The 26,753-nt window shown below is 41.7% G+C and overlaps 1 protein-coding gene across 3 annotated transcripts in view; it reads left to right on the forward strand.

The window, feature by feature from the left end:
- akap12b (A kinase (PRKA) anchor protein 12b) overlaps nucleotides 1–26,374 on the forward strand; it is a 48,735-nt gene extending 22,361 nt beyond the window's left edge. For 2 of the 3 annotated variants that reach the window (XM_019345921.2, XM_025898805.1), the window contains exons 2-4: nucleotides 3,009–3,084; nucleotides 18,849–23,162; nucleotides 24,026–26,374. In XM_019345921.2, coding sequence (XP_019201466.1) covers nucleotides 3,009–3,084; nucleotides 18,849–23,158 — 4,386 coding nt within the window. In that variant the 3' untranslated portion in view covers nucleotides 23,159–23,162; nucleotides 24,026–26,374. Of the gene's footprint in view, nucleotides 1–3,008; nucleotides 3,085–14,873; nucleotides 15,163–18,848; nucleotides 23,163–24,025 lie in introns of those variants that run through there. The other variant, XM_013274226.3, reaches the window with a different exon arrangement.
- The last annotated feature ends 379 nt before the right edge of the window (nucleotides 26,375–26,753 follow it).

Genomic DNA, 26,753 nt, shown 5'->3' on the forward strand with positions numbered 1-26,753 from the left:
AGAAACGTGATAATGAAAAGACATGCAGACATTAATTGCAAGGTTACTCCTGTGTAATGATCAGACACGCTGCACCCACAACCACCACCCTCATCGCATTTCAAAATTATGAGATGCAAATTCTTTCCAATATGGATAAATTCTTAGGGATACTTTTCCCTGCCCACCATGTTCAGGTAAGGGACGTGAACATTTGGGGAAGGTGGAGTCAGGTGTTAGTGGACCTGTGGAATTTTGGTGAAGGGGACAAGGAATCCTGGGAATGTTGCAGGGTTGGAGGTCAGCTGGTGGCTCACGTGCTAAATCTGATCACAGGTCCTGATGGCTTGAAAAGGACAAAAATGACAGACCCATCCTCCCCTGCATGCAAGCATTTGACTGAGTGAAGATTTCATTTTACATGAATGGGGTATAAATGCTCTTTTTACCCTGTTTTGTGAGCAAACCTTAGACACAGATCTAGACGGTGGGATCCTACAGACATTGTTGCTCGGAAACTGAACTTTTGAGAGCTGTGTTTGAAAGCTCGTGCACTGGTTGTAGTTAGGGTTTTAATCGGTGAAAGATGTCAAAATTAAAGGAAAAAATGATGTCTTGCAGCAAATTGCAGCTTGCATGATGCACATATTGTGAAACAGGCCTCACAGTTCCAAAAACAACTCACATTTGTTGGCTTTGAGTCATTTATTTCTCTTTTCGATAGATCAGAGCAGCCTTTGAATCAGATAAGGATTAGAAATTTTCTTTCTCCTTGTACAGAGAACTGAGAAGTCAAACAAGCGGTTGGCAAATTTTCACTCGAGTATCACATTCCTGGATGGATGAACGTTTTAGTACGAGTGAAAGAAGAATCAAATTGTTCATGACTTCACGACGAGGTACTGAACTTTGCTGTACGAGCTGGGCGGTGATTAAAACTTAGACTGTATTGTGCTTTTCAAGTAAACATGTTTTCAGATGACTGATTTCACAGCTCATTATAAGCCAATACAAACAAGTGAGATATTTGACCAGATCAGCAAAGTTCAGTGTACTGAAATGTTCGTGGTTGCAGTATTGACAGAGCTCAGAAGCAATTATGAGACTTTTGTACATCTAGATCTTCTGTATAATGTAGCCAAATGTCATAAGTTTTACTTAAGATGCTAGAGTTACCAGTATTAGTTGGAACCTACAAACTGCTGAGCTATTTTAAAAGCTGATTATTGAGGAGCGATAGTGATGCCTGATTCCAGTCACACAAATGTGAGTTGGCGTTCTTGGTAACAGAAAAGAAAAATAAGATTAGTACTTTAAAAGATCACAGATCAAATAAAACCATAAATATAAACCATGTCAGCCAAGGATCTATTGGCTGATCTTTAACATTGCAGGAAATTTCTCTGATCAAACTTCAGCTTCATTAATTTAAATCTAAAAAATTTAATCTGTATTTCTGTCTTGCTGTGCTCGTCCTTTCCATTTGTCCTTGTACACCAAGTGGTTACACCACCATGTAGGTCATCCCTCCAGCTGATGATTGATTCTCCCTGCACTCTCCTAATCTGGTCCCATTTTCTTTTAGTTCATCCCTCTGACCTGTCCCAAGCAGATTGTTTCCTTCGTGGTGTCATTTTTCAGGGCTTTCCTAGAGAACTCGGGAATAGAGCCTGACTTGTCCATTAGTTATATTAGCACCTCAGTGGGGAGGCTCTGGTTCCTTTTCCCCAGGCTGGGAAGGACAAAAGCTTGGGCCTGCCTGCAATTGTCCACCTGTCAGTCAGAGTTGGTGGCAGCCAGAAAAACTGTCAGTGCTCAGATCCTCAGATAAGAGTCCTGTGAGCCCGGCTGTGTGTTGTTAACTTGTTAACACACTTGTCCAAGATACAAAGAACGAGCAGGAAAAGCTGCTTAAAAAACCCAAAACCAAAAACAGTAAATTATTGCTGTGATTTTGGTGTATTTTCTCTTTTTCTGTCAACTAAAGAATTACTGTAGCTATTTTCAAGATTTGGTCACTGTTTGCTTTGTAAAATAATTACTTCAGTGCGGTGAATTTGATGTTAATTTAATTTAATGAGAGGCTATTGAGCAAAGAGGCCATTAGGTTAGTTTACTCAAACCCAAATTTTACATCATTACTATCTGATTTTTAATGAATCACTAAGAATAAAAAAAGGAGCATGTAACCATACCATGTAACCAGACTTAAAAAAAAAAAATTGGCTCAGTAGCATCAGCAAACTCTGGTTTGTTCATTTCACCCATAAAACTAGCTTTGGTATTTAATATTTCTAAACTGGCTTGAGGTTGTTTTTTTTGCACAAAGACAGGAAACAAATGAAAACAGCTTGCTGTGTTAAATTACAGCTCCAACACTCTCATACCAACACCTGGAAAGCTCTTAGAATAACATTTTGAATATTGTTTGCTTAATCCATAAACAAACTGTTACAGTCTCTGGTTTTATGGGGAGTTTAACAAATGTTGTGGGTGGTCAGACAGCCTGCTGCCAAGGAATACTTCCAGCAAGCAGTTTCTATTGCTAAACCAGTTGTTGCTTTACATTTCTTCCCATTTACAGATTAAACAAACACTATAACGCTCGATAATTAGAAAGCTTTCGAGGTTTTGGTGGTGTGTATTTGAGTTTTTCCCCATGCCCAATTATTCTCAGTCTCTATGCTAAGCTACAGAAAGCTAAACGAGTCTCCTGCTGCCATTAGCTTCACAGTGACCACAGAGAAAACATAAGCAACATTAAAGAATCTGTAAAGTTTCTTTAAGTTAAGTTTGATTGTGTAACTTGTTGAGTAAATGCTTCCCCTTCTTCCAGTTTTTATATTAGGTTGTGCTAAGCTAAGCTGCTATATCCGATGCTAGCTTTATGCTTAGCAAACGGAAAACAGATATACACAGGAAATATATGTGTATCCACATATGTTAAACTTTCCCTTTAAAGAGAATTAACGGCACTATACTATATGTGTGAAATGTCTTTATTTGTTTTTCTTTGCTCTTCTTTTCAGTCTTTGCAGAAGAATGGACAAATCTCCAGCATGACTAGCCTGAATGGACACTCGGAGGACAACACGCTAGCAGAAGGTGTGTAAGCGTGTGTATTTTTGTATTGCCAGGAGTGTTTATTTACTCTGTGTGTGACTTTGGGAGCTGTTTCTTTGGTGAATGTGGTTAAGCGGTGACCATGTGTGTGCGTGTCTGTGTCTGGGGTTTTGTACTATGCCTTAAGCAGCAGCAGAAGGTAAGCTTGTTTGTGTGAGGTCTGCTTTCAGTGTGTGTGCGTGAAGAATTCTTGTGTGCAAATGTCTTCATGGCTTTGCATGATCTAGTTGATACTAACCTAATCCCTTTGTCAACACACAGGGGACAGCTACATGAGCTTTTCCCACTGGAGCCGCACACACTAGCTCTCACATGCCCACATGCCCACATACCAAGATACTCCTTTACTCTCTTTTTTTAATCTTTAGCTTAGCAGTTTACGGGATTCGAACTGAACTTGCAGTCGCTTCTGTTGTGAATATACATATAGCTCTTGAAAAATGGCAGAAATCTAACTATTTTGTTCAACAAAATTAAGAGTAACATTTATTTCCCAAAAGAAAACATAAAAATATTGATTGACAGAAGATTCTTTATACAGAAGTAAGCCTGATTTGTCATTTTCTGACAAATCAGGCCTACTAAAGAGAAATGGTTTATTTTGAAAGATATTCTAAGGAAATTGTAAATCAGTTATCTTTTAAAAACATTAAACAGTAATAAACTGTGTAAATTTGTTTTAACATGTGCATCAACCTGTTCTGTTCATCTCCTGCAGCGCCTGTCCATCACTAAAGCTGCGTTTGTTTATTTTTAATGCTCTATCATGTCCCACTCAGTCTGGGAGGGCTGCAGGGGCGCGTACACCCTCCTTAAATATTTATCAGGCCATGACCCGGGGCCCCGCACAAAGCAACCTGTGCACTTCATAATATGTTATGGCCCAGGGGAAGGAGTAACCCTATACTACTTAAAACACAGAGATATGTCACATACCACTCTGTCAAATAACCTATTTAATAAGGTATTTAATGAAGCAAATCTGTCCATCCATAGAGTAACCCAATACCCTTCTCAGTGCAGAAGTACAGATTGTATGAGATGATGTGGCATGTAGACTAGAGCGAGTAATTCTGTTGGGAAAGTACTTGCTTCTGTGGCCCTGTACTCTAATTTAATTACTATTTGGAAAGTTATAGAGCAGAAAAGAGGGTATTCAGATGTTTACCTTATTGGATGTACTTGGATCTTGTGCACAAATAGAAACTGCTGACTAGTTACATCATTTATAGAAAACCAAATAATTTCATTTAGGTTAAAATAATTACATTTTTTGAACACAAGTGACTCGCTTGTTTCTGAAGACCTGATTTATTATTTTATTTTATTAAATAAGTCTTTAAACTAGCGATTAAGACCATGACCATCAGGAAGGTATGTACTGAAGGTCACAGATCAAGTGAAAAACTTGGTAATTTTATCCTTAACCTCTTTAAATTTGGGATTTTTTAAAGCCAGAGGAGTCACATTGAGCTGGCCGTTACAACAAATTGGGTTTAAAGCACTTGGCTTCACTTTTCAGCTCCAGAAGCTATTTTATATCCAGGCTTAAGATCCGGGGTCCATCCTGCTAATTGTTCCAAATTGGAATGATTTAAAGTTAAAAATGTACATGCAGATCCACTTGAACTCAATATTCATATAATAATTCTTAAAAACAAGAGATCAAATTTGTCTTTTGTTTTGACAAAAAAAAGAATTTCTTATTTGCCCCCATTCCACCTGGTGTTCTCAGTAAGCTGGACCTAAACAAAAAAGACAAAAAACTGAAAATATCAGAGGTTGTGAAGAACTTTCAAGGCTACAGATTAGAAGAGTACAGGGGAGTGAAAGGAAGAGAGATACACAATACACAGAGAGAGAAGATAGAGGAGCAAAAGGTATGGAAGGATTCCACATCCCAGCAGCGCTCTTCCTCTTGCGCAGCCTGATAAAGGCAGCAATGCATTGTGGGAGACAGGAAGAGAAGAGGAATCTTTCCGATAACAGCAAAAAACAACAAAAGACTGGATGTAGATCAAAAGACCCGACACATATGCAAACACACGACCATAATCTCTCTCTATCAGGTAAAACAGAGTGTTTATAGTTAGGAGGCCAGCCCAGGCATGAAACTCCCCAAACACATCACACACAAGCCAGCCAACATGCTTAATGATATGGCCTAGTTGGCCTAGTTGGAGATGCCTCCTAATATGATAAAAATCCATATGTAGGTGAACAAGTAGCACAACATATATGATAGATATATGTTTAGATATGATATGTTTAACATATATCTTAAACTCACTTTCCAGTGCCTTTGTCAGCAGTCAACATGCAGGAACCAGCCATTATCTAAAGTAGTATATAAATAAATAGCATATAAATATAACTGAATTCAACCTAGTACCAATTTACTCAAAACTTGGCACAGTATTTGTGAAAGAGCAAATGTGTGGTCTAAGAAATTCTCTATATTTCTATGGGAAAATCTTTCCTTAAGGCTGCCAGAGGCTTTGAAATGAAGGGTTTTACGACACTATCCCAGGTAGACAGAGAGTTCAATAAATATTGCATATTTGTAAAGTTCTGAAGAGGCACTCTGAAATTTTTCTTTGCAAGGAGATAAAAAGAAGGGGAACAAAAAGCTGGAAGCAGGAGGAATTAAAATAGGTAAAGAGAGGAAACAACATAAATGATGCAGCTACCGATTACGTAAGCCAGTGCAAGGCCTCGACCCTACAAAACTAGCTCCAAATGCATCAACATCACTTCATTTTTTGTCTCCCCTATCGCTTTTTGTGTACAGTTTTTAATTATTTTAGCAACAGGAGAGATTTTTATGTGCTCTGTTTTCCATTTAGATGTGCGTAAAAGCCTGCATGTGTGATTCAGGGGTGTGGATGAGTTAGGGGTGCAATGGGAGCCTAAAGAATGACATGAAAGCTGAGGTAATTCACTGGCCAGCGCTTTGAGAGACCCTCCCAGATGGCTCACAGGCCCCCCCCCAAAAAAGAGGACAGATTAAGTTTTGTGGAAGCCTTCAGAGGGAAGATACTGCTGAGTGTGTGAGTGTGTGAATGCATACGGAGATGCCTGTGTTTATCTGCAGTGTGACCGGACATCATTCGCTGGTCAAATCGCCCGTGTCTGTTTGTTACATTCCACTCACGGGACTGGTGGGTGCAGTTCACCAAATTGAAGTCAATTTAAAGAATGCATTCATTAACGTGTGTGTATCAGTTTTAGATACTGTAAGAAATGTAACTGGATTTAAAGCTTTCTGTCATTCACGTCAGAAATGCTGCTTCAGAAATTATGTTGAGATGTGTTTATAATCATTAGGCTGAGTCACTTCTGGGTTTATAGGTTGTTTAGAAAGACATCACTCTGAGCTTAAGCCATTTGCTTGTTCTGACGTCTTATAGACTAAACAATAAAAGTAGTGGACATGCTAATAAATACCGACAGCTCCTCATCAGAGCTTAGTGATTGTCACACAAGTAAAAGTAAGCAAATGTTTTTCAAGTGCTGCTGGTCCCTGCTAGTTCCCTTGTGTTTTCCTGTACTTCATTTTTATGTCTTTTTTGGTTGCAGGTGTAAACTTTAACAACGTGTTGCAGTCTGGTGGGCATGTGTGTGATTGTGTTTAATGTGAAGCCATGATTTCATCCCAGGATGGGCTTGCTCGGGCTCGGCTCCGGGGAATACATGACTGCGTTGCCAAAATGTTCATCATGCCTGTGGAAGGGACCTCTCCCTCCACTTAAGCTCTGTCTGATCTCTGCCAGTAAAGCTTCGAGCTCCTAACACAATCCAGCCGCTGGATCGCTCCTCTTGGATTTCTGCCCCATATTACTTTTACATTCCAACTGACAATACTCATTACAGTCGACAGTTGTGGTTCAGATGTTTTGTGCATCTTTTTCTACTGCCCTTACAGTACTGGAAGGAATACGTGCGCTCTTGATTTGTACTGCGAGTGCGAGCAGACTGCGATCCATTAACTTGCCTTGAGATGTCAAAAGGATTTCTCCAGCTGCAAATAAAGGAAGATGTCCCCCAGGAAAGTGTTAGAGAGGATGAGTTTTATACCGGAGTGCTTGAAAGCCCCTCGGTCCCCCAAGATCCATCGTTGTCCAGTTATGACTGCAATTATGTCCATTTGTGCTGCATGTTTTATTTAGTCTTTAGGTATGAACTGGGTGCTTCAGGGTAGGAGATAATAAGAGAACTCTATTAGAAAGCTGTCTTTTGTCAGCTGCTGATCAGGCAGGAGGCTTTTCCCCTCCTCGTCAAACACAGCTTGCAGCTCATAGGGGTAACAAAATGTTTAATGTTGCAGCTGTTTAACTCTTGCTCAGTTTTGAAAAGTCCACATGATCAGCAATAGATAGAGGAACAGACAGCAATACCCCACTGAGCACCAATCCACCCATGTTTGTTGGATTTTGGGTGGGTACATTCAGAATTGAATTCAAAGCTCTGGTTTCCTGCACCCACTAAAACCTTCATCTTACGACCTTTGAGCTGTGAGCAGCTGAAGACTCTCCACTTTAAGCTGACATTTCTATGACATTTTTCTGTGTTCCTGTTTTTGCTTTGTTTTGTTTCTCTCTAACATCCATAAGCCTGTAAGATGAAGCAGGATTTTCTTGATTTTCATTCCCTTCTTGCCAGGGTACATCACCATGGTAGCTTATGCCGTAAACCTAACCTGGTCTGGAGTTGGTTATATTCTAGATTAGAGATTAGCAGGTATAAAATCGCCACCTACTGCCTAATCAGTTCTCTGGAAAATATCATCACCATTGCTGGAAGATCCCGCGGACTCCTGTGTGCAAATTAAAGGAGTGTCTTCGATAATAAATAATGTCTGTGTTTCCCTGTTCATTAGGAACAAATATAAATTCTTAGATGTAACATTATTTTTCCCCCAATGGCTCCCAACAACAATTTTAATGTTCTATAAGCACAAATATCTGATTCGAAAACTCAGCACCTATTTGTATTCTGCTGGCTTTGTTTGATACCTGCATCAAGGTACCTTTATCAATACTTATCAAGCATTTATAAACACGATAAATATGTTTTGTTTTAAATTTTCACTGTGTTTAAATTTCTACAGCTTATTGCAAAACTCACACAAAGAGGAAATGTATTATTTATCATTACTTTATTATCATTAATATATAGCTGACAGGAAACTGACCAGCCTCTGGGCTATCTACCAAAGCAGTTTATTAGTCTAATATATATTTTCCATCTACTCTGGAGGGGAATATCTGTCTTTTTTGCATCTAAATGCTCAGATATGTGTGCTGGCTATTCCCTGCTGTTGTTCGCTTAATGCTGAGTGCACAGCTATTTTCATGTTTTTCATTAAAACATGTTTGTGCTATAGCTGGAAGCAGGGTTTATGTTACTAGGTTAAAGCAAACCTAAAGAGTTACGGAAAAGAGGTTAAAGAACTTAATGGAGCTGATCGAGGATTCAATTTGGACTGCTAATTATCAGTACGCTGAAACTGTTAATCCCTAATTTAACATTCAACAAAGATATTTTTAATCTGTGATTAAATTAATGTAAAAATGATTTATTAAAGTAGCCTTAATGTACCTTCCAGATGAGTACAAACTGAGAAAGAATCTTTTTTGCCTCAAAGGTAACCCTCGCTGTGCACTTTTAACTCTTAAAATTCCTGATCATTTATTAACATTCATGCAAGAAAACAATCGTTAGCACCTAAGGCATAAAATATGTTGTTTTCAGAATCTACCATATTCAAAAACTAGAGCTTTTGAGCCAAACCACAGCATATGAAATCACTAAATTAGGTTGTCAGCTCAGCAGCTTTTAAGTAATAGTCAGTGCACCGGACCTAACAGTACAGTAATAATTAGAAATTTATGGTAGGCTCCCATCAGAGCTTTCAGACCCCCACAGGACCTGCTCGTCTCCATGGGCGCTCCTCTCTCATCTTCCCCGGCATCAGGGAACCTAATCTCCCTCTTCAACCCCTAACCTCCTCCAGGCACATGAAGGTTTGTGAAAATGGGCCAAAAATGTGTCTGACCCCTCCTCCCCTCCTTCTTTAATGCCATTATCGAGACTCTTCCCAAGCAGTAGGTATCCATAAATTATCATTAGTCATTTGTACCTTTAAATTGAGAACAAAATGCTTCTTAAAAAGGTACCAGGAATGTGCCAGTGAGACGAGGTTTTTCACGTGTTTTGGCAGAAATTTAGCATAACTGTCTTGGTGCAGGATACTTGATACTTGCACAACTGAGACTACCAGCAATTGTTTCAACAAAAGTCACAAATAATCAAAATTGTTGTGGAATTATTTCCCTCTGCGAGCCGTTTCAAGAAAACTTTGATTTGAACGATCAGTTGAAAGTAAATGTAGGGTTCGGATCAGCATTTTTATACATCAGTCACAAGTAAATGGATATTTGCCAAAAGCTAATGTTAAACAGAGACTGAAGTAAGAAAGGAGAATGAGCAGCGAGAAAGATCATAAAGGAGCCTGAACATGTGAGCCACCTTTGGGTTGAGCAACATTTAGTAATCAGCATTGTGCTTTTTGGGGTTTTTTTTGGTACACAGCTTTTATCTGGAGTTAGTTTCAATGCACACATTCATTTGAAATGCAGATTAAAGTGAAGCAAAACACACATGAAAGCCTGCATTCTTGTTAAACTGGCAGCTGACGTAAAGGAACACCATTCATCTCCATTCATTTGTAAATGTTGACAAGTTTCAACCTCTAGGAGGAGATCTTAAGATCTCCACTTCCCCGTTTATACATTCCCGTCTGTACTGCAAGACAAGATGATGCATAACAACAACTGGAATGCCAAATTGCTGGGCCAGATATTTCAGGAATGCAGAGGAAAGTGTAGATCAGATGGCAGCTGTTGGCTAAACATACTACTTTGTGAGAACTGTCTCTCCACGCCCAGATTTATAAGCCCCTTTTGTCTTTATAAAACTTTAGAAAGACCAGCAGTACAGGAAGTGAGCTTAATTGTCTCAAATGTGATATTAGCCAGTTGCGTGCAAGTCAATATTCAATTTAGTGGAGCCAGAAGCTTCTCCCTGATTACTGAAAGCTGTAAACATGACTGTCCCATTGTTTTACAGCAAAACTAAACAAAAACATGGGAGACATCACAGCCATGGTGTACGCTTCATCACACGACATCACGTAATGTACGGTCTCAGCAAGAAAACGGAAAGATTGCTGGACAGAATGTGCAGAGAACAGAATGACTGTAACTCGAGGAAATGGGAAGAGGAAACTGTGATGTCAAAAAGTGACTATTTCCTGTCCGACATTCTTATCCATCCCTCCGGCCCACACACAAACTGGGGGAGGGGTGGGATGGGGTTTAAAGTGGATAGCAGAGACTGAGGCGAAAGTAGTGGGGTAGGATTAAAGGGGATTGCAGTGTGGATTTGGGAAATAAACTACAGTGTGAAAAGGAGAAAGAAGAATTAAATAATGTGGAAGGCAGGAAAGTCACTGAATGAAAAATCTCTCTGATCTTGAGGGCAGTTTCACACACTTGTTGGCTTCGTTTCCCTTTCCTCCAATTATTTCAATATCACCCAATCCAGCCCTTGGAGGAGTATGAGGCACTTTCTTCTGTGCTATCTAATGATGTCACTCACTTATTTACAGTCACCAGAAGCTCCTCCACCCAGCACCCTAAACCCCCCACCCGCCCAACCACTCAGAACCCCTCCTCAAACATTCCTAAACTCCAGTACGTTTTCCGATTTATCGAGATATGCGAGGCATGTACTGCACAGCATAACGTAACAACACAACTACTCTTTGTTTGTAGTAAAACTAGAAGTTTTAATTAAAGGAAAAGACACATGTTGTTTCACCCAACATTAAAGCGTAAGTAAAAGAGTAAAAGATATCAAAAAGTAACGATTTAAAGAAACTCGGGGAAACACAAAGTCATGGACATCTGTCAGTCTGGAAAGGGATACAAAGTTATTTCTAAGGCTTTGAGACTCCAGTGAACCACAGTGAGAGCCATTAACCACAAATGGAGCAAAGTTGTAACAGCGGTGAACCTTCCCAGGAGTGGCCGGCCTACGAAAATCACTCCTAGAGCGCATCAACAACATCTAAAGAACCGCAGGCTTCACTTGCCTCAGTTAAGGTCAGAGTTCATGATTCAACAGTAAGAAAGAGACTGGGCGAAAATGGCAATCATGGGAGAGATCCAAGGAGAAAACCACTGCTGGCCAAAGAGAACACAAAGGCTCGTCGCACATTTACCCCCCAAAAAACACCTTGATGATCCCTCAACAATTTTAGGAAAGTATTCTGTGGACTGACGAGACAAAAGTTGGAAGGTTTTAGTCACGTTACATGTTAGAGTAAAACTAACACAGCATTTGAAAAAAGATGGTCTGTGGCTGCTTTGTTGCTTTACAACCTGGATGACTTGCTGTAATCGATCCAACCACGAATTCTGCTCTCTACCGAAAAATCCTGAAGGAGAACGTCCGGCCATCGGTTTATGTTCTAAAGCTCAGGCACGCTTGCAGCAGGACAGTGATCCAAAACTAACCAGCAAGTTTACAATTTAAGAGTGGCCTAAGTCCAGACTTAAATCTCATTTAGATCCTTTGGCATGACCTTAAGAAGGCCATTGATGCTGGAAACCTTCCAGTGTAGCTGAATTAAAACAATTCTATGAAGAAGAGTGGTCCAAAATTCGTTGATGTGAAAGACTCGTTGCCAATAATTATCGTAAAAGTTCTTGCTGCCACTTATCAGGATTATGGGGCAATTACTTTTTCAGACAGAGGCAGGTAGGATTTAATAAATTCAATCCGAATTTTAAAACTCAGGTTATCTTTGTCTAATATTAAAATTTATTGGATGATCTGAAACAGGTAATTCTAACAGATATCCAGAAAACAAAATCAGAACTCGGAAAGCGAGCAAAAAGATCTTTTTATACTCCTTTCACCAAAGTTCAAACAGGCAATGTAAAACAATCAGATCCGGGCTTCCCAAATCTAAATACTTTGTGGTTTTCTTTGTATGAAAAAACAAACAAAATAATCAAATTCTGTGTATTTGAAAGATTTCTGGCTCCAAACTTGCAGATTTCTTGCTGTTTGTAATTATTGGCCAACGGCAGCTTAGCGGTATTTAAAATTGTAATTACTTTGTGCTCTTTAGTTTATATTAAGGCAAACATAATATTGCAAATATGTAGTACATTTGGATTGCAGTAGTATCAAGTCAGGCCAGGCCAACATATTTTGTAGACATCTTTGGTAGCAGGACAAATTTAGAGTTGATTGTTCTCTGCTTTGTTTTTAATAATGGTAATTTTAAAAGGGGATATGGATCTTTCCTTTATTGTCTTCAGTGTTTCCCATACAGTGTAGTCTAAATAAAATATGTCTCAGCATGTATGGAAGTCCAGGAATGTGATTGATGTGGATGAGTCACATGAAGGAAGCTGGCAGGGAAAAGGAAGACGTGGTCTGACCTACTGGAGGCACTCTATCTAAATTCCCTTCGGTCTGACTCAGTGTTCACTCAGCACAGTATCCTGTCAAAGCGGTCACTTTGTACGGGACGGATAGTGAAATAACTCTTTAATGAGTCAATAACCGAATAACTTGGATGATTCAAATAAAGAAAGACTCACTGGTGTGTCTGAATGAAATTCCTTTTAGGTGATCAACATCAGAGTAATTAATCTGTAGTGACAAGATTTTCTCACTCTAAACCTGTTATTGCACGGATGGATTAAAGTTATATTCTTAGAGTTAGAGTTAAAATAAGTCTCTATATTATTATAACCAGATCATGGATATAGCATTCATCAGCAAAAATCTGAAGGTTTTATCCATAACGTGATAATAGTGTAATACTTTATAACTCTATTTCCAAATAATTAAATAAAAGAGAATCAAATGACTAAAGTAAAACTGAGAAATTCTGGAAACCATCTCCTCATATTGAGCTTGATGACAGGTACTTTCCAGCCTTCTTGTGACTGTATTGTTTCTTTTTAGGTGTTGGGGAACTTTGGAGGCAAATTTCCAAAATAAATGTTTTCTCATTCTTGCTTGGTAATAGATTTGTCGGTTCAGAAAGCTGCAATAGTTGGTGCAAAAGTTCTGAGCTGCAAGCAGGCAGACACCTGGGCTCTTTTACTGCCTTCCCTTTAAAATATATTGTCTATATGCCAGCGTATTTGGCCATCTAATAAAAATCATACTGGTCCCTTTACACATGTGCAAGTTACCATGTGGACTAATTCACCCACATACCATAGAGTTTCTAGATCTTGGTCATATATGGGGGGGTTTTCTTTGTGGCAAAGATGAACTGTGTTGCTGAGCCTATGCGGTGATTTCTACAACTCAAGCATGTCTCCTTTTTAAGATCACAGTTTTCCAGTGTTGATTTCTGATCTTTTTTTAACAATTTGATTGTCTGCAAGCCCAACAACTCCTTCACAACTGACTCAGTTTAGTAGATCTGATAAAAACTCACAGGAAGTCATGTTAGATAAGGAGAAAATAATATTTGTCTTGCCCATGTTCCTTGGTTTGCCTTGTTTTTTAGCCTGACATTCTGGAGGTTTAAAAGCTATAAGAAATGTTTTTTTCATAGCATATACTGAAAAATCGGAGCCGACTCTTCAATCATCTCACTCCTGGAGCCGACACTTACCTTGATTACTTCAGTTAGACTCGATGTCAATTAACTTCCTGCTGTGTGAATGCTTTTTCTCACACTTTAAACTTCAAGCACATAAACATTTTCGGCGACCGCTTTCAGACGGTGCTTGATTACTACTGTTATCACCCATTTGGGGGGCCCGCTAAGGTGGAATTCACACATTCCTGTGGGACAATGTTAAAGTGTGACAGATCTGATTATGTTGGTATTTACCTGAGGATTTATCTGCATTCCTTGTCGTCTCTCTTGCCCCACAGACAAAAGCTGAATTAAATGTGTCTGTATTGGAGCAACTGAGCCCCATTAACATTCACAGGGGGCAGGCTGGAACTCGATGGCAGTTCCCATTCATGATTTTGGTGCTTTAAATGAGAACATACTTGAGGTCAGTGTATTAAAATGTCTCAATTGCCATACAGTGCAGTTAGCATCCATATTAAATCCTGGATTTCCCTCTGGGTTTCCTCCATCAACATTCTTCTACATGATTGGTGATGTGAGCCACGACACACTGCACGGAAAGCCTGGTGGCCTCCTTAAGAAATGGAGTAGAGGGGATTCAGGGGGGTTGGGGGTGCTCAAGACTGTTTTACAGTTGCTATTTTAAAAATAACATAGCCATGAATACCCACGTCTTTCCTCAAAAGACAGACATGGGTATTCAAAGGCCGGAGAGGACGCCTATAGAGCTCCCATCCAAGGAAACAATGTGTTCAAAGTTTGCGTCTACGTGACAGTGGGGAGAATAGATGGGACTGGGGTGGGGGTTGCTGGTAGTTTGTACATGTACAATAGTTTTTTGAAGAAGTGGACGACAAAAGCTTCCTCAAAAGGTCACACGATGAGCTCAACTTGTTCAGGGTGGACGCTCAGGTCTGAGGGAGTGTGAGCGGATAAAGGATGAGGAGGAGGAAGAGGTGGGGGTGGTGTGTGTGTGTGTGTGTGTGTGGGGGGGGGGGTGTTCATTCAGAACAGCTGAAGAAAGGGAGGTGGGAGGGAGGTAGGGGTGGTCCTAGCATGACATGTGTGTGGGACTATTGAAATGTGTGTGGAGCCCTGATTTCTGTTCATACTGACCGAGAAGCACTGGAGGAAGGAGAGAGAGACACACACACACAGCTTCTGCCCTATGAGTTAATAATAAGGACGGAGCCAAGTGAAAGAGAGATTTAACTGAGTCTGCAGTGAAAGAAATCAACGCTAAAAGGCTACATAGTGTAGGCTTTTATAGTTTTGAATTCCAGGTTTTTTTTTTCATCTTTATTTATTTTTAAAAGTTTTTTGGGAGAAAGGATTTTTTGGACTTCTACCAATGCTTGGAACAATTACTTTAACAGGTAAGGAGAAGGATTAAGTGGAATATAAGCAGTTGCATGTGGACAAATATGGTCTTTTTCAGTACAAGATGCAATTATATCTACTTAAACTTGTAAATAAATAGAGGTGTGGCTGCTGGTTTACTGTGCTTGCATGAGATAATGTTTAAAAGTTAAATGTTGTGATTTATGCTTTTGCTTTACTTTGTTATTTGAGGGAATTTCGAAACCTAAAGCATGTTTTTCTTGTACTGTATGAGGGAGTATGGCCAGAGGCATTGTTGTCCTGAGGGTGTGGTTAAGTGAGCATTGTGGTTTGTAGCTTTCCCGACACAGATGAGTGATTTCACTTTGAGTGCTTCCTTTGATCGCTATACGTTAGAGCCTTGTTTTTTATTAAGTAAAGTAATCCTGTTAGACTGTTACAGTCCTTCTAACAAATATAAAGTGTTAAAAATACTGACCTACTTCCCCTCATCCCAGAGTATACATCCCTCACCAGCTGCCAAACTTCTTAGTGAGGAAATAATTCACGCAGACAGCTGACGATTAGAGATGTATAACGATGCATGCATGTTTTGAAACCTTGCGTTTAGTGTGTGTCGTCAACTCAGCCAGCTTCGCTCCCTGCGTCCCATCATGTGAAGTGTTTCATTAGATCAGAGTGGGATCCCAATTCCCAGTGGGGTTATTTAACTTAGCCACAGAGGATATAGGGAGGGAGGAGACAAGGGGCATATGGAATTAATTACATGCCAGGACTGTTCCTTCTTCTGGGACATCTAACCAGGAGTGATGTTTCAGGCCGGGCAGGGTTGGACTGTTTTGTTTCATGGTGACTCATGGTCTTGGTTTCTATAGTGCGCTGCTGGTTAATTCAGCTTAACTCACATCAGGCTCTGGTTTGTTCTGAGAGGCAATGATGCAGCTGTTGATGTGCCCCCCCCCTCCCCTTCGGAGACACTGAGACTCTCTGACCACACCTTTCATACAGACGCAGGGTGCAAGACAGAGTCTGTTAGTCTCCTCTCTGTTGGGAGGACAGGGGGCGGGGTTTCCCTACCTTGGGTTTAACTGACTTCTTTTGTTTTAAGGCTTCAGGTCCAGACTATAGGAATTATAACAAGGATTTGCATACATTTTATAATGTTTTACATACTGTATAGAAAGAATAGCTGCTATTCACTCTCCCAACTGACCCCCCCTACCCCCTGCAGAGTGGAGTACATGAACAACAACCACCGGTTTTTTGCAGTAGTGACGATATTTAATACAAGTGCCTCGCCTCACCACATGCTCTCACACTCACACATAAACAAAGCCTGTCTACAGTGGAGAGAAGCATTTCAGCTATGAATGTGTGTGTTTGAGATATGTGACACCCTCTAAAGTGAATTAGAGGGTTGGATGCACCCCCCCCCCCCACACACACACACACACACACTCCTGCCCCTTCATCTCTTAACTGTCTCCTCCTCACCCCTTGTAGCCACCTCACCCTTCGCTCTCACATTCTTTCTAGTACAGTCGTTACTTTAAACACCCTCCTCTCCCCCCCCCCCCCCCAGATAAGAGTTGTGTGTCTGGAAGGGGAAAAAAAACAAACAAGAAAAATGATGGGCTGGAAAAAAGATCAAAAAGAGGAGAGAGATGCCAGTAGTCTGTTAAATCAGCATGGTTCCTGTTTTATTATCAACGTAGATGCACACGACTGTTGCTGGCCTACTAACTGTCTGACCCCTCCTCTATACACATTTACTCGGAAAAGTCTTACTACATCAGAGCAGCCCAGAGGAACTGGTGTCATTATGTGCACTATGACTGATTTGCAAAACTTTTAACATTACACGACGGGGTTTTTTTCTGCTGGTCTGTTTTGATGTTTTTTGGTGTTGCCTTTCCAGTTTAAAAAGGGTGTGATCGGACCCTGAAAATCACACCTACGTGAGAAAGAGAGAGCCCGCTGCCATGTGACACTGATGTAATTAAGAAACCACTCAGACTTGTTTTTTTCCCCCCTGTTTCATTCGTGTTTACATCAGCTGGGTAAAGTTAGCAAACTCCTAATAATTTTCAAACTTCCTCGAGGCTCCAGTGTCTCTTGATAAGAGGAAAGCTGAGCAACCCCCTTCCTTTATTTTCGGAGGCCAGAGAGGGTTAGAAGACTATTGTGTTTGAATGTGTATGTGCCTTGGGAAGGGGGTGGGTCCCCATCCATCCTGCTGTGGTGGAATTTGGGTCAAGGGGATTGGGACTTATTCTAAGGAGGGGTAGTAGAGGACTGTATTGTTTGTTTTGTGTATGCTATATGGGCACAGGCAAGACACAGTTTAACTGTAAAAAACAAAAACAAATAAGCATTCTTGAAATCTGCTGGGATTTAAGTTCAAGTTATGTTTAGCGTATCCTAAATTCTTTTCCTAAACATACGGTGAACCGCATAGCTCACATTCCTCTCAAGTCAAATTCATGCATAAGATATGGGCGTGCCCTCGTTAACAAGTTGGCATACAAAGAAACACAAACTGTTTGGGTTTATTTAAAGCAAAAAACATTCAAGGAATTTGATGACTTGAAATTCATGCCTATAATTTAGGAAAAGGGATGTAGGCGTATGGAGAGTTGTACATTTTTGTGTGAAATGGGAAAACTGAATTCTGCTTGGAAGCAAATCCTTGATCTGTGAAATATGATTTTTCATGTTTCAAAGGTTTTCCTTCCATATTTTAAAGTCTGCCGTGTTGGTGACTTGCAAGCAAAGGGCATATTTCCCACAGCGTGCGTAGTTTGTGGAATGCGTATGTGCCCTCCTGTGTAATCGTGTAACCTGATATCCAGGCATTAAAGTTCTGGGAATTTGTTTTGAGAGTCTAGGGGTGTTAGATGTGAGGTTTCCCAAACTGCACTGAGATCTGAGGACCCCTGGCAGGTCGTCGTCACCCCCCCACCCCCACCCCCACGCCTTTTTCTGTCAAAACACAGAGATGTGGCAGGCGTTCCCTTTATGTGTATGTGTGTGTTGCGTGTGTGGTTTTCATCTCTTATCTGAACTTCATCATCATGCGTCACTTGCCTAGCAAGTGTATCACTACCAAGAAATCACTCACGATAATGAAAAGCGTTGGCCATCAAAGGCAACTAGATGCTATTTACACGTTGCACAATAGCAGAGTTGCTTTGTAGGCTTCTGGACAATAATCTGCAAATTGTTGAAGGATTGCTTGCACAGCGCTTCCAATTAATTTCCATTTGGGGATCACTGTTCTTTATTTTTCTACGTCAAACCTTAAACTTTTATTTCTTTGGCATGTTTACATAGCGAAGGATTAGTTGGAGCAAATTGCAATCTGATTGGAATTTAGTAGTAAAACATGATCTCTGCAAATGCTTTCTGTTTGACTTCTTTTTTTCTGCAGATAGGGGTGAGAGTTTTGTTGAAGATATAAAACTTTTTATTGTTTTTACTGGGTCATCTCCTCAGAGATTTTTATGGAATGCTGAATAATTTATGATGTCTCAGCCAATAATTTGATTTCCTCTACATAACCTGAATTTGTTAAATTGAATATAGCGTATCATAGCTTTATATCAATGTCATGGGAATGTTATTTGTGATTTTTTCTGTAGACAGAGACAAGTAGTAAAGTCCAGTGAGAGATTTGATCAACATCTTACAGAAAGTTCTTTCTCTTCTCTTGTGCTCTCAGTTGGCCAGCCAGATGGGGTGTCTGTGGGTCAGAAGGAGGACGCTACTGAGACCATGGACACCATCCAGGATGAAGTGACCCCTCAAGTAAATGGAGAAAAAGTTGATAAAGAGGCCCCCGATGCAAATGATATTTCAGCTGCTGAGGAGAAGGCTCCGGAGGAACAACCTGATGATGCAAGTGAAGTTGGTTTCAAGAAGATCTTCCGTTTTGTGGGCTTTAAGTTCACCCTCAAGAAGGACAAGAGTGAGGAGAAAGACCCTGTGAAGCTCCTGACAGTCAAAGATAAAGAAGGAGAGGAGGGAAGTGGGACAGATGAGCCTGCGAAGGAAGAGGAGGAGAAGGACAAAGAGAAGGCTCCTGCTGTTGAAGAGAAAAGCACAGCTGAAGAAAAGGAGGCTGATGCAGAGGCAGCTGCTGTCGAGGTCACTACAGGAACTGAGAAAGCTGAAACCACTGAAGCCACGCCTGAAGGTGCTGCTGCTGCTGCTGAAGGTGCTGCTGCTGCTGAAGCTGTCGACGAAGCAGTCAAGGAGGAAGGAGTTGAGAAGGAAGGTGAGAGCACTTCACCACCTCAGGAGGCTGCCATGTCCCCTTTCAGGAAGTTCTTCAGTGGAGGTCTTTTCTCTAACCTGCGAAAGAAAGCGAGCATAAAGAAGCCAAAAGAGGAGGAGGTCAACGAGGTGGCTACTGAGGAGGAGACTGCTAAGACAGAGGAAACTGTTACTGCTGTTGAAGAAAAGGAGGTCAAAGATGTGACAGAAAAGGAAACAGAGGAGGAAGTGTCGGAGGCTGCTGTGGAGGAAAAATCTGAGCCCAAGGAAGAGGCAGTGGTTGCCCCACAGGAAACAAAATCAGAAGATCATCCAGAGCCCGAGGTCACAGCTGAAACCCCTGCTGTTGCAGAAACAACTAATGATGAGGTAAAACAAGAAGAGCAAAAAGCTGAACCTCCCACAGGAGTGGAGGAGAAAGCTCCAACTGAGGTGACATCTGAGGCTGAGCTGCTGTCATCTCAGGAGAAGGCAAAGCCTCAAGGAAGCCCCCTGAAAAAGCTCTTCACTGGAGCTGGCCTAAAGAAGCTCTCAACTAAGAAACCGAAAACCAAGAAAGATACTGAGGCCAAGCTCACAGAGTCTGGGGAGCAGGCGGCTGAGCAGCTCCAAGCCTCCACAGAGCCAGCAGAAGCTCCTAAAGCTGATAGTGGGCCCTCATCTCCAGAGGAGTCAGGAGAGCATGTTATTGCTGTGGAGGTGACCCAGAATGAGTCTAGCCAAGAGACTGAAGGTGAAGTTGGATCTGATGGTGAAAAGAAAAAGGAGGGCATCATGGCCTGGTCCTCATTCAAGAAACTGGTGACGCCAAAGAAGCGTGTGAAGAGATCATCAGAGAGTGAAGATGAAGCAGCTGGGGAGAAACCAGCCAAGTCGGCCACCCTGTCCTCTTCTGAAAGTGCTGCATTAGCAGATAAGAGTGTTGAGGAAGAAGCTAAAGAAGATAAGCCCTCTGAGGAAGAGCCAAAGACTGAAACCACTGAGAAGCTGCTCAGCAGCACCGAAGAGCCCAAAAAGAAAATGGACACCTCTGTTTCCTGGGAGGCTCTAATGTGTATGGGTGGACCCAAGAAGAGGGGCAGGAAGACCTCTGATTCAGATGATGATGAGACCAAGATTGAAGAGGAAACACCAGCAACAGCAGAAGCAGAAAAGGAGGGTAAAACAGAGACTGCAACTGACACTGAAGGCGAACCAGTTTCTTCACCTGAACCTTTGCCCAGCCCCCCTGAAAGAGAGTCTACCTGGGGTACCCTAAAACGCATGGTTATGCCAAAGAACAAGGCCAAAAGTGAGGAAAAGCCTGACGAGTCTGCAGAGCAAGTCCAGTCTGACAGTGAAGCACCAAAAGATGAGTCATCCTTCTCTCTGAGAAAATTCTTCCCAGGACGCAAGAAGAAGAAGGTTGAAAAACAATCTTCCACTGACCAGAGCTCAGGAGAGGAGGACTCTGAAACTCCAGCTGTGGTTCCGCTTTCAGAGTACGATGCACAAGTCGAAACTGAACCCGAGGCAGAGGCAGAACCAGCTCCTGTCCAGATTAAGGTGTCATCTGAAGACAGATCCCCTTCGTGGATCCCGGCCGATGTTGAAGACGCTGCTGATAAACACGATCAGCTGAGTGATATCCCAGAGGAAGCAGAGAATGCTGCTACACCAAAGTCTATTGATACTGACATTGCAGAGGATGACACTGAGGACCCAGCCATGCTACCTAAACCCTTGGGACGCACAGGGCGCCGACTCTCCACCGCTGAGGTGAAGCCTGTCGATCCAGCTCCAGCTGCAGCAACCACCCCTGTTCCTCAGACACCCAAGTCGGAGAACGCAGAAGAGGTTATACAAGGTGTTGAGTCCCAAATCAGTGAAATCCCGTCCCAGACATGTGTGGCTGTAGAAGATGTGCGATTGGAGGTAGCTGCTGAAAAGACGGAGCCTGAACCACCGATTGACAATGCTAAGGCCACAACAAATACCATCCTCGAGCCACATACTCACGATGAGGCCATGGCTATCTGCACTGGCCTCGGCACCAAGGAAATCGCCAAAGTAGCTCTGGAGAAGCCCGCACAGCCTATGGTAGAGACTGTGGCGGTGATCCGTGATGCTCTGTGCTCCGAGGTGTCAGTGGAAGAGTTGCATCCACCTACAGTGGAAGCAGTCTTTACAGAAGATCCAGTGTTGACGGCCCAAGTGCAGCAAGTAGAATCCACTGAACTTGAAGTTGCTGTTGAAAGTTCAGGGAGTGATGGAATTCAAGTTGCCAGCTTGTGTCAAGAACCGGAGATTGAGAAGGTTGGAGTTGTGAACACTGTCACAGAGGAGTCTGAGGTCCTTCAGCCCACCATGGTAAGCGAGAACTCCCCTAAAACTGTGCTAGTCAGTCCCATTGCTCCGACCTCCGAAGCGGTTATCTGCGCCCAAAGCGTCGAAGTCTCTGAGGTAACTGTAGAGACCAAGGAAGTGGAAATGGAAATGGAGCACTTTGCTGCCACTGAAGAAAACATCCCTGTACAAGAGGTGTTTCAGGCTACAGCTGCAGAGATGTCATCAGACATATGTGAAACCACAAAGGCCACCATCACAGAAGAGACTGAGCCGCCCATCCCTGTAGTTCTTCCAAGTGAGGCGGTTCCTGTTATCACAGATACAGTCGTCCTTGTGGCTCCAGTCAGTGTGGAATCAGAGAAGGCGGCGGCCACAGAAAGTGGCTCAGAGTCTAAAGTAGCCGATGTTGAGCAGTTCAACTCGCAGGAAACCACGAAGGAGGTTGCAAAGACTGCAGAGGCTGCTGCCACCCCAATAGTAGAGCCAGTGATCAGTTCAGTTGCTAAGCAGGCCAGCGAGAAGACAGAGGAAATCAAGGAGGAAGCCCAACAGGTCAGTGAAATTGAGGTTCAGAGCATGGCGATTGCTCAGACTGTCATTCAGGATGCTGTAGATAAAGTTTCAGAAGATGTACCTGAGCCAAAGAAACCTCCCACTCCATCAGCCGCCATCCCAACACCAGTCCAGGCAATAGCAACAACAGAAAACGAGATCGACATCGCAGCCGACGCACCAGTTGTCACTGAGACCCCTGTTCCCATCGTCTGTGAAAAACCAGTAACAAAGTCACCTCAGCCACTCAATGTTGCCATTCAGGTTATTGATGCTATCCCAATCGAGGTCACTGAGAATCTTGAAGAGGTGGAAAAGAAACCAGAAGAGGGTCAGAAGCAAGATGCAGAGATTAAAGTAAGTGAGGAAACGCTTAAAACAGAAGAAGCAGGACAGGTAAAGGAAGAGAGTCAGGAAAGTGAAGAGTCTGCACAGGTCAAGGAGGAACAGAGCAAAGATCAGGAAGAAGTTCCTGAAAAGGTGGAATCACAATCAGAGGAAACCCAGCCTGAAGCTCCCTCAGAGGAAAAGAAAGAGAAAGTGCTTGAAGTCCACATGCCCATCCAGGTGGTCCTGCAGACAGCGCATGTGGTTGAGGAACCATCAATCGAAGAAGAGGCCGTTGAAGAGTTCGACAGCAACGGTCCTGCAGCTCAAGACACCAGCGCACCACCCAAAAGCAGTGGAAGCGAGAAGCTCCCAGTGCTGGAGGAAGAACCTCAAGCGATAAATGCAGCGGAGGACGCAGCTGGCACATCGGAGACCGAGAAAACACCGTCAAAGTGTGCAGAAGTGATGGCGCAGGTGATTGAGGTGATCGAGGAGGCTGTGAAGGAGATCGAGCCTGTGTCCACAGAGATCACAGCAGCATCATGAGCAGGTGAGGCTAATCTTTCAGCACTGTTATATTGTCTGTTTGACTGTCTCAGAACTTTAAGTAGCTTCTGTACTAGTAGTATCTCAAAACTTGAGATTTTTCCTTTTAAAGCGTAGTTATTTACAAAATTCCTTTGTTGGCCTATCAAACAATCTTCTTATAGTGGCTTTTTTCTAAACATCAATGGGTCCTGCTTTTATTAGGGAGTAGGGGAGGGGATTTGCACTCTCACCAGATGAAAAAGCTTTTGTTCGGGCTATGAGTAACCAGGGGACCTTTGATATCAAAGCAGGAATGCCGCCGTTGACCCCTTCTTTGTAGGCCGGGGTCTTAAAGGGAAGTGTTGTGTGTGTGAGGGGCAGATGAACTTGTGCTGAAAGGCTGATTATGATTCCTCCGCTCCCTCCTTCTGTTTTTCTTCTATGGCAGGCTCAGTATGGAGTCAAGAAATCATGTCGGAGTACGCATTTACTAGACTCAATTACAAAGCTTCAAAGAGCAGGCGTTTTTCTTTTCAGTTTTAACTGAATTATCCTCTTATAGTGAGCACAGTTTTCGAAATACAGTGTGATTGTTACCTGATACGACCAGATACGAGGACAAGGGGGAAACTGGGCGTAGTTTGCTTAAATATGTATTAAGCAATGCAATGAGAGGCTGGACAGGAACAGAAACGGGAGATAAAGGGCATCTCACAGTAATTCAATATAATGCTAATGCTAATTCAGCCACATTTAACACAGCTTTAAGATGATATTCGGAAGATTTTATTTCCTAATGTAATATAAATAGTTTCCTGATAACAGAAGACAAGATCCAGTCATTTCTTCTTCCTAATATATGTTTTATGTGCTTCTCCACTGCAGCAGAGAGGAGGCGACTGATGCCTGGGAGACACACTGTCTGGACCAGGACATGAGTGATGAGGGAGAGAAAAAGAGAGACAGTAAGAGACAAAAAGAAGCTGCTCTGGGGTAACATGCTGAGAACGACCTCGGCCATCCCGCCCAGAGAGAAGAGCAACAGCACCGCCATTCTCTCCAGCTGCCCTCCCACCTGTATTCCAACCCCGTCCTGCAGCCCTGTCACCGCAACGTGACGACCCACTGTTGCACCCTCACCCCACCCACTCACTCACACTTTCACAAACACACACTCATGCATGTCTTGTGCCTCAGAAGCATCCCATCAGTGCAGTGTATGTCCAGTGTCCCAGTGACTTTCCATTGCCCTTGTTGCACACGGCAAGAGTCAGCAACCCGGCTGAGTGTGTTTCTGTGCATATGTGCGTGCGTGTATGTGAAAAGAAGGAAGAGTAAGATGGTCTTAGAAAGTGACGAGATGGATTATTATCCTGTAAATTGTATTTATATCTTGATTATTCTTTCATTCACTCCTAGGTCTTTATTTTTTTCTTTATTTTGCTCTGTTTTGTTATTGTATGGACTTTGTTGCCTGTTTTTTAATTTCTAATATTAAGCTGTGATATAACAGGTATTTTTGAGCAACATAAGAAAGCAGACTTTAAAGTTAGATGCCCACGTCTACAGTATTTCTTACTAAATGTATCTGGATGATCAGAATTTACCAAAACAAATGTGAAAGTGTTACATAAAAGTGCTTAGTGTATCACAGCTTTAACTGTCATTTTCAAAGATTGTTAGGATTTGTAGCAAGCCATGGTACAAGTGTTATTCCTCTGGCAGAGAAAACAAGAAGTAGGGGCAGAGAGTATGATGATACTTTGCAGAAATGCATCACATGTTTGACTTTTGCCACATTCTCTTGTCACAGTTTGTCCTTCACCACTCGACACCCCGATCAAAATGCAGCTCAAAGTAGATAAGAACACAATCACTGCCTGGTTTACTGTAAAAACACATTGTTACTCATTGTTTCATGTAATAATACAATAAAATACTATTAAAACCACCTCCTCTGATACTGTGACAGGCATGCGGTAAACAGTGCAAAGAATATTGATGTCACTTTTTGACTCTGGGTAGATGTGCATTTATGGAACACTTACACTTGTCTGCAGTGTTTAGTGACCCTGTTTTCTGACTTACTCTGTGAAATATGTCTAATTGATGTGAAGCAGTTTAACACTTTCTCTGCTGCACTATATTTACATTTGGTAATGAGATGTTAACGCCCTCTGCTGCCTACAAAAAGCACTGCAGCTCATTAATCTTCACTCATTGGTGTCATTTTCTTTTTAACTTCAGCTATATATTAACTAAAGGCTGGTAAAGTATGAGATCATCATCGTTTAGTTTTGACTTGACCTGCACTTGTTCACCATGCATGGTCGCTCAGGGTCAACAAACTGGCACCAGGGAGGATGTAGACCGAGAGGTTGATCAATAAAGCGTGGTACCATAAATTAAAAACAATAGCTCATTTTACTCTTAATTTAAAAGCCAAATTAAGTTAGGATAAATCAGGGAGTCGTGGTTTCCATTGCTCACAGGATAGGAAATCAGTTGCATCCAATTAGATTCCCAAAGCCTCTACTCAGCTACTTTCATTCGGGCATCAAAACTCAAAACCGAGTCAAAAGTCGGGGCCTATTTTGGAGATTTATTGGCAGATGATTTCTGAATATCTGCGTCATCCCTGTGATGCAGTTTCACCACCAAAGTAATCGCTTTCCTATTGGTTACAACTCCTGAACAATTAATTAAAAAGAAAAAAAAAGGAACCTCTTCAGATGTGAATTCTGTTATCCAATCAGTTTAATTTAGTGGGTGATGCTAGTAGCTCTGAAGGCTCCCCTTTCACTCAGCTTTATTGCCAAACAAGTCAAGGATCAGGAAGTCTGGACCATTATCTAGGTCACCACTTTGCTTTGACTCCAGAGGGCCTGTCACATTAGTGATATTTGCTTTATGTAAAATAAGTGATTTAAAAAGAAAACGGTGAACTAAAGACTTTTGCTATTGCTGCATATTGTACATTAAGCATTTAGGGGCACCCGCCCACCTTCAGTCCTCCCTGCTTTTTGTAACACTCTTAACTGTGAACCTGTTAACATTTGTACAGATTGTATACCTACTGTATGTACTTAAATCATATTGTTGTAATATTAACGATTAACCTGCAGGCATTTAGCATAATATTCATGTAGCATGTCTTTTATATTTCCCAAGCTGTTAATAGTAAGGATTCAGAAACTTGTCTATATTTCATTCAATAAAGTTAGAGAAAAACAATGTGTAGCGTGAATACTTTAAATCATGATGACTCACCATCGGGTAAAAACACTTTTTACTGATTATGAAGAGTGCACAAATACACTTTGGTATAATAATGTGCAAAATTCTTAAGCCACCCCTTATTTCTTTAGATTTTTCTTCCAAGGAGCCCTGTTTTTTTTAAGTGGTCTTGAGCAATACTTCTCCAGGTTTCTTGAGGTACTTTTATTAGGAATGGGTTTAGTTTGTTAAGCAAACCACTTACAGTAACCACCAATCATTCAGCCATAAAGGGGCACCTAACTCACAGGACAAACCACTGTTTTATCTAAACATTACAGACAACTTGGCAAAGAACCAAGTTTAAACTCTATCTTTAGACACTTTACTAGCAGCC

This window comes from Oreochromis niloticus, linkage group LG15 (assembly GCF_001858045.2).
Source record: "Oreochromis niloticus isolate F11D_XX linkage group LG15, O_niloticus_UMD_NMBU, whole genome shotgun sequence".
Lineage (NCBI taxonomy): Eukaryota > Metazoa > Chordata > Actinopteri > Cichliformes > Cichlidae > Oreochromis > Oreochromis niloticus.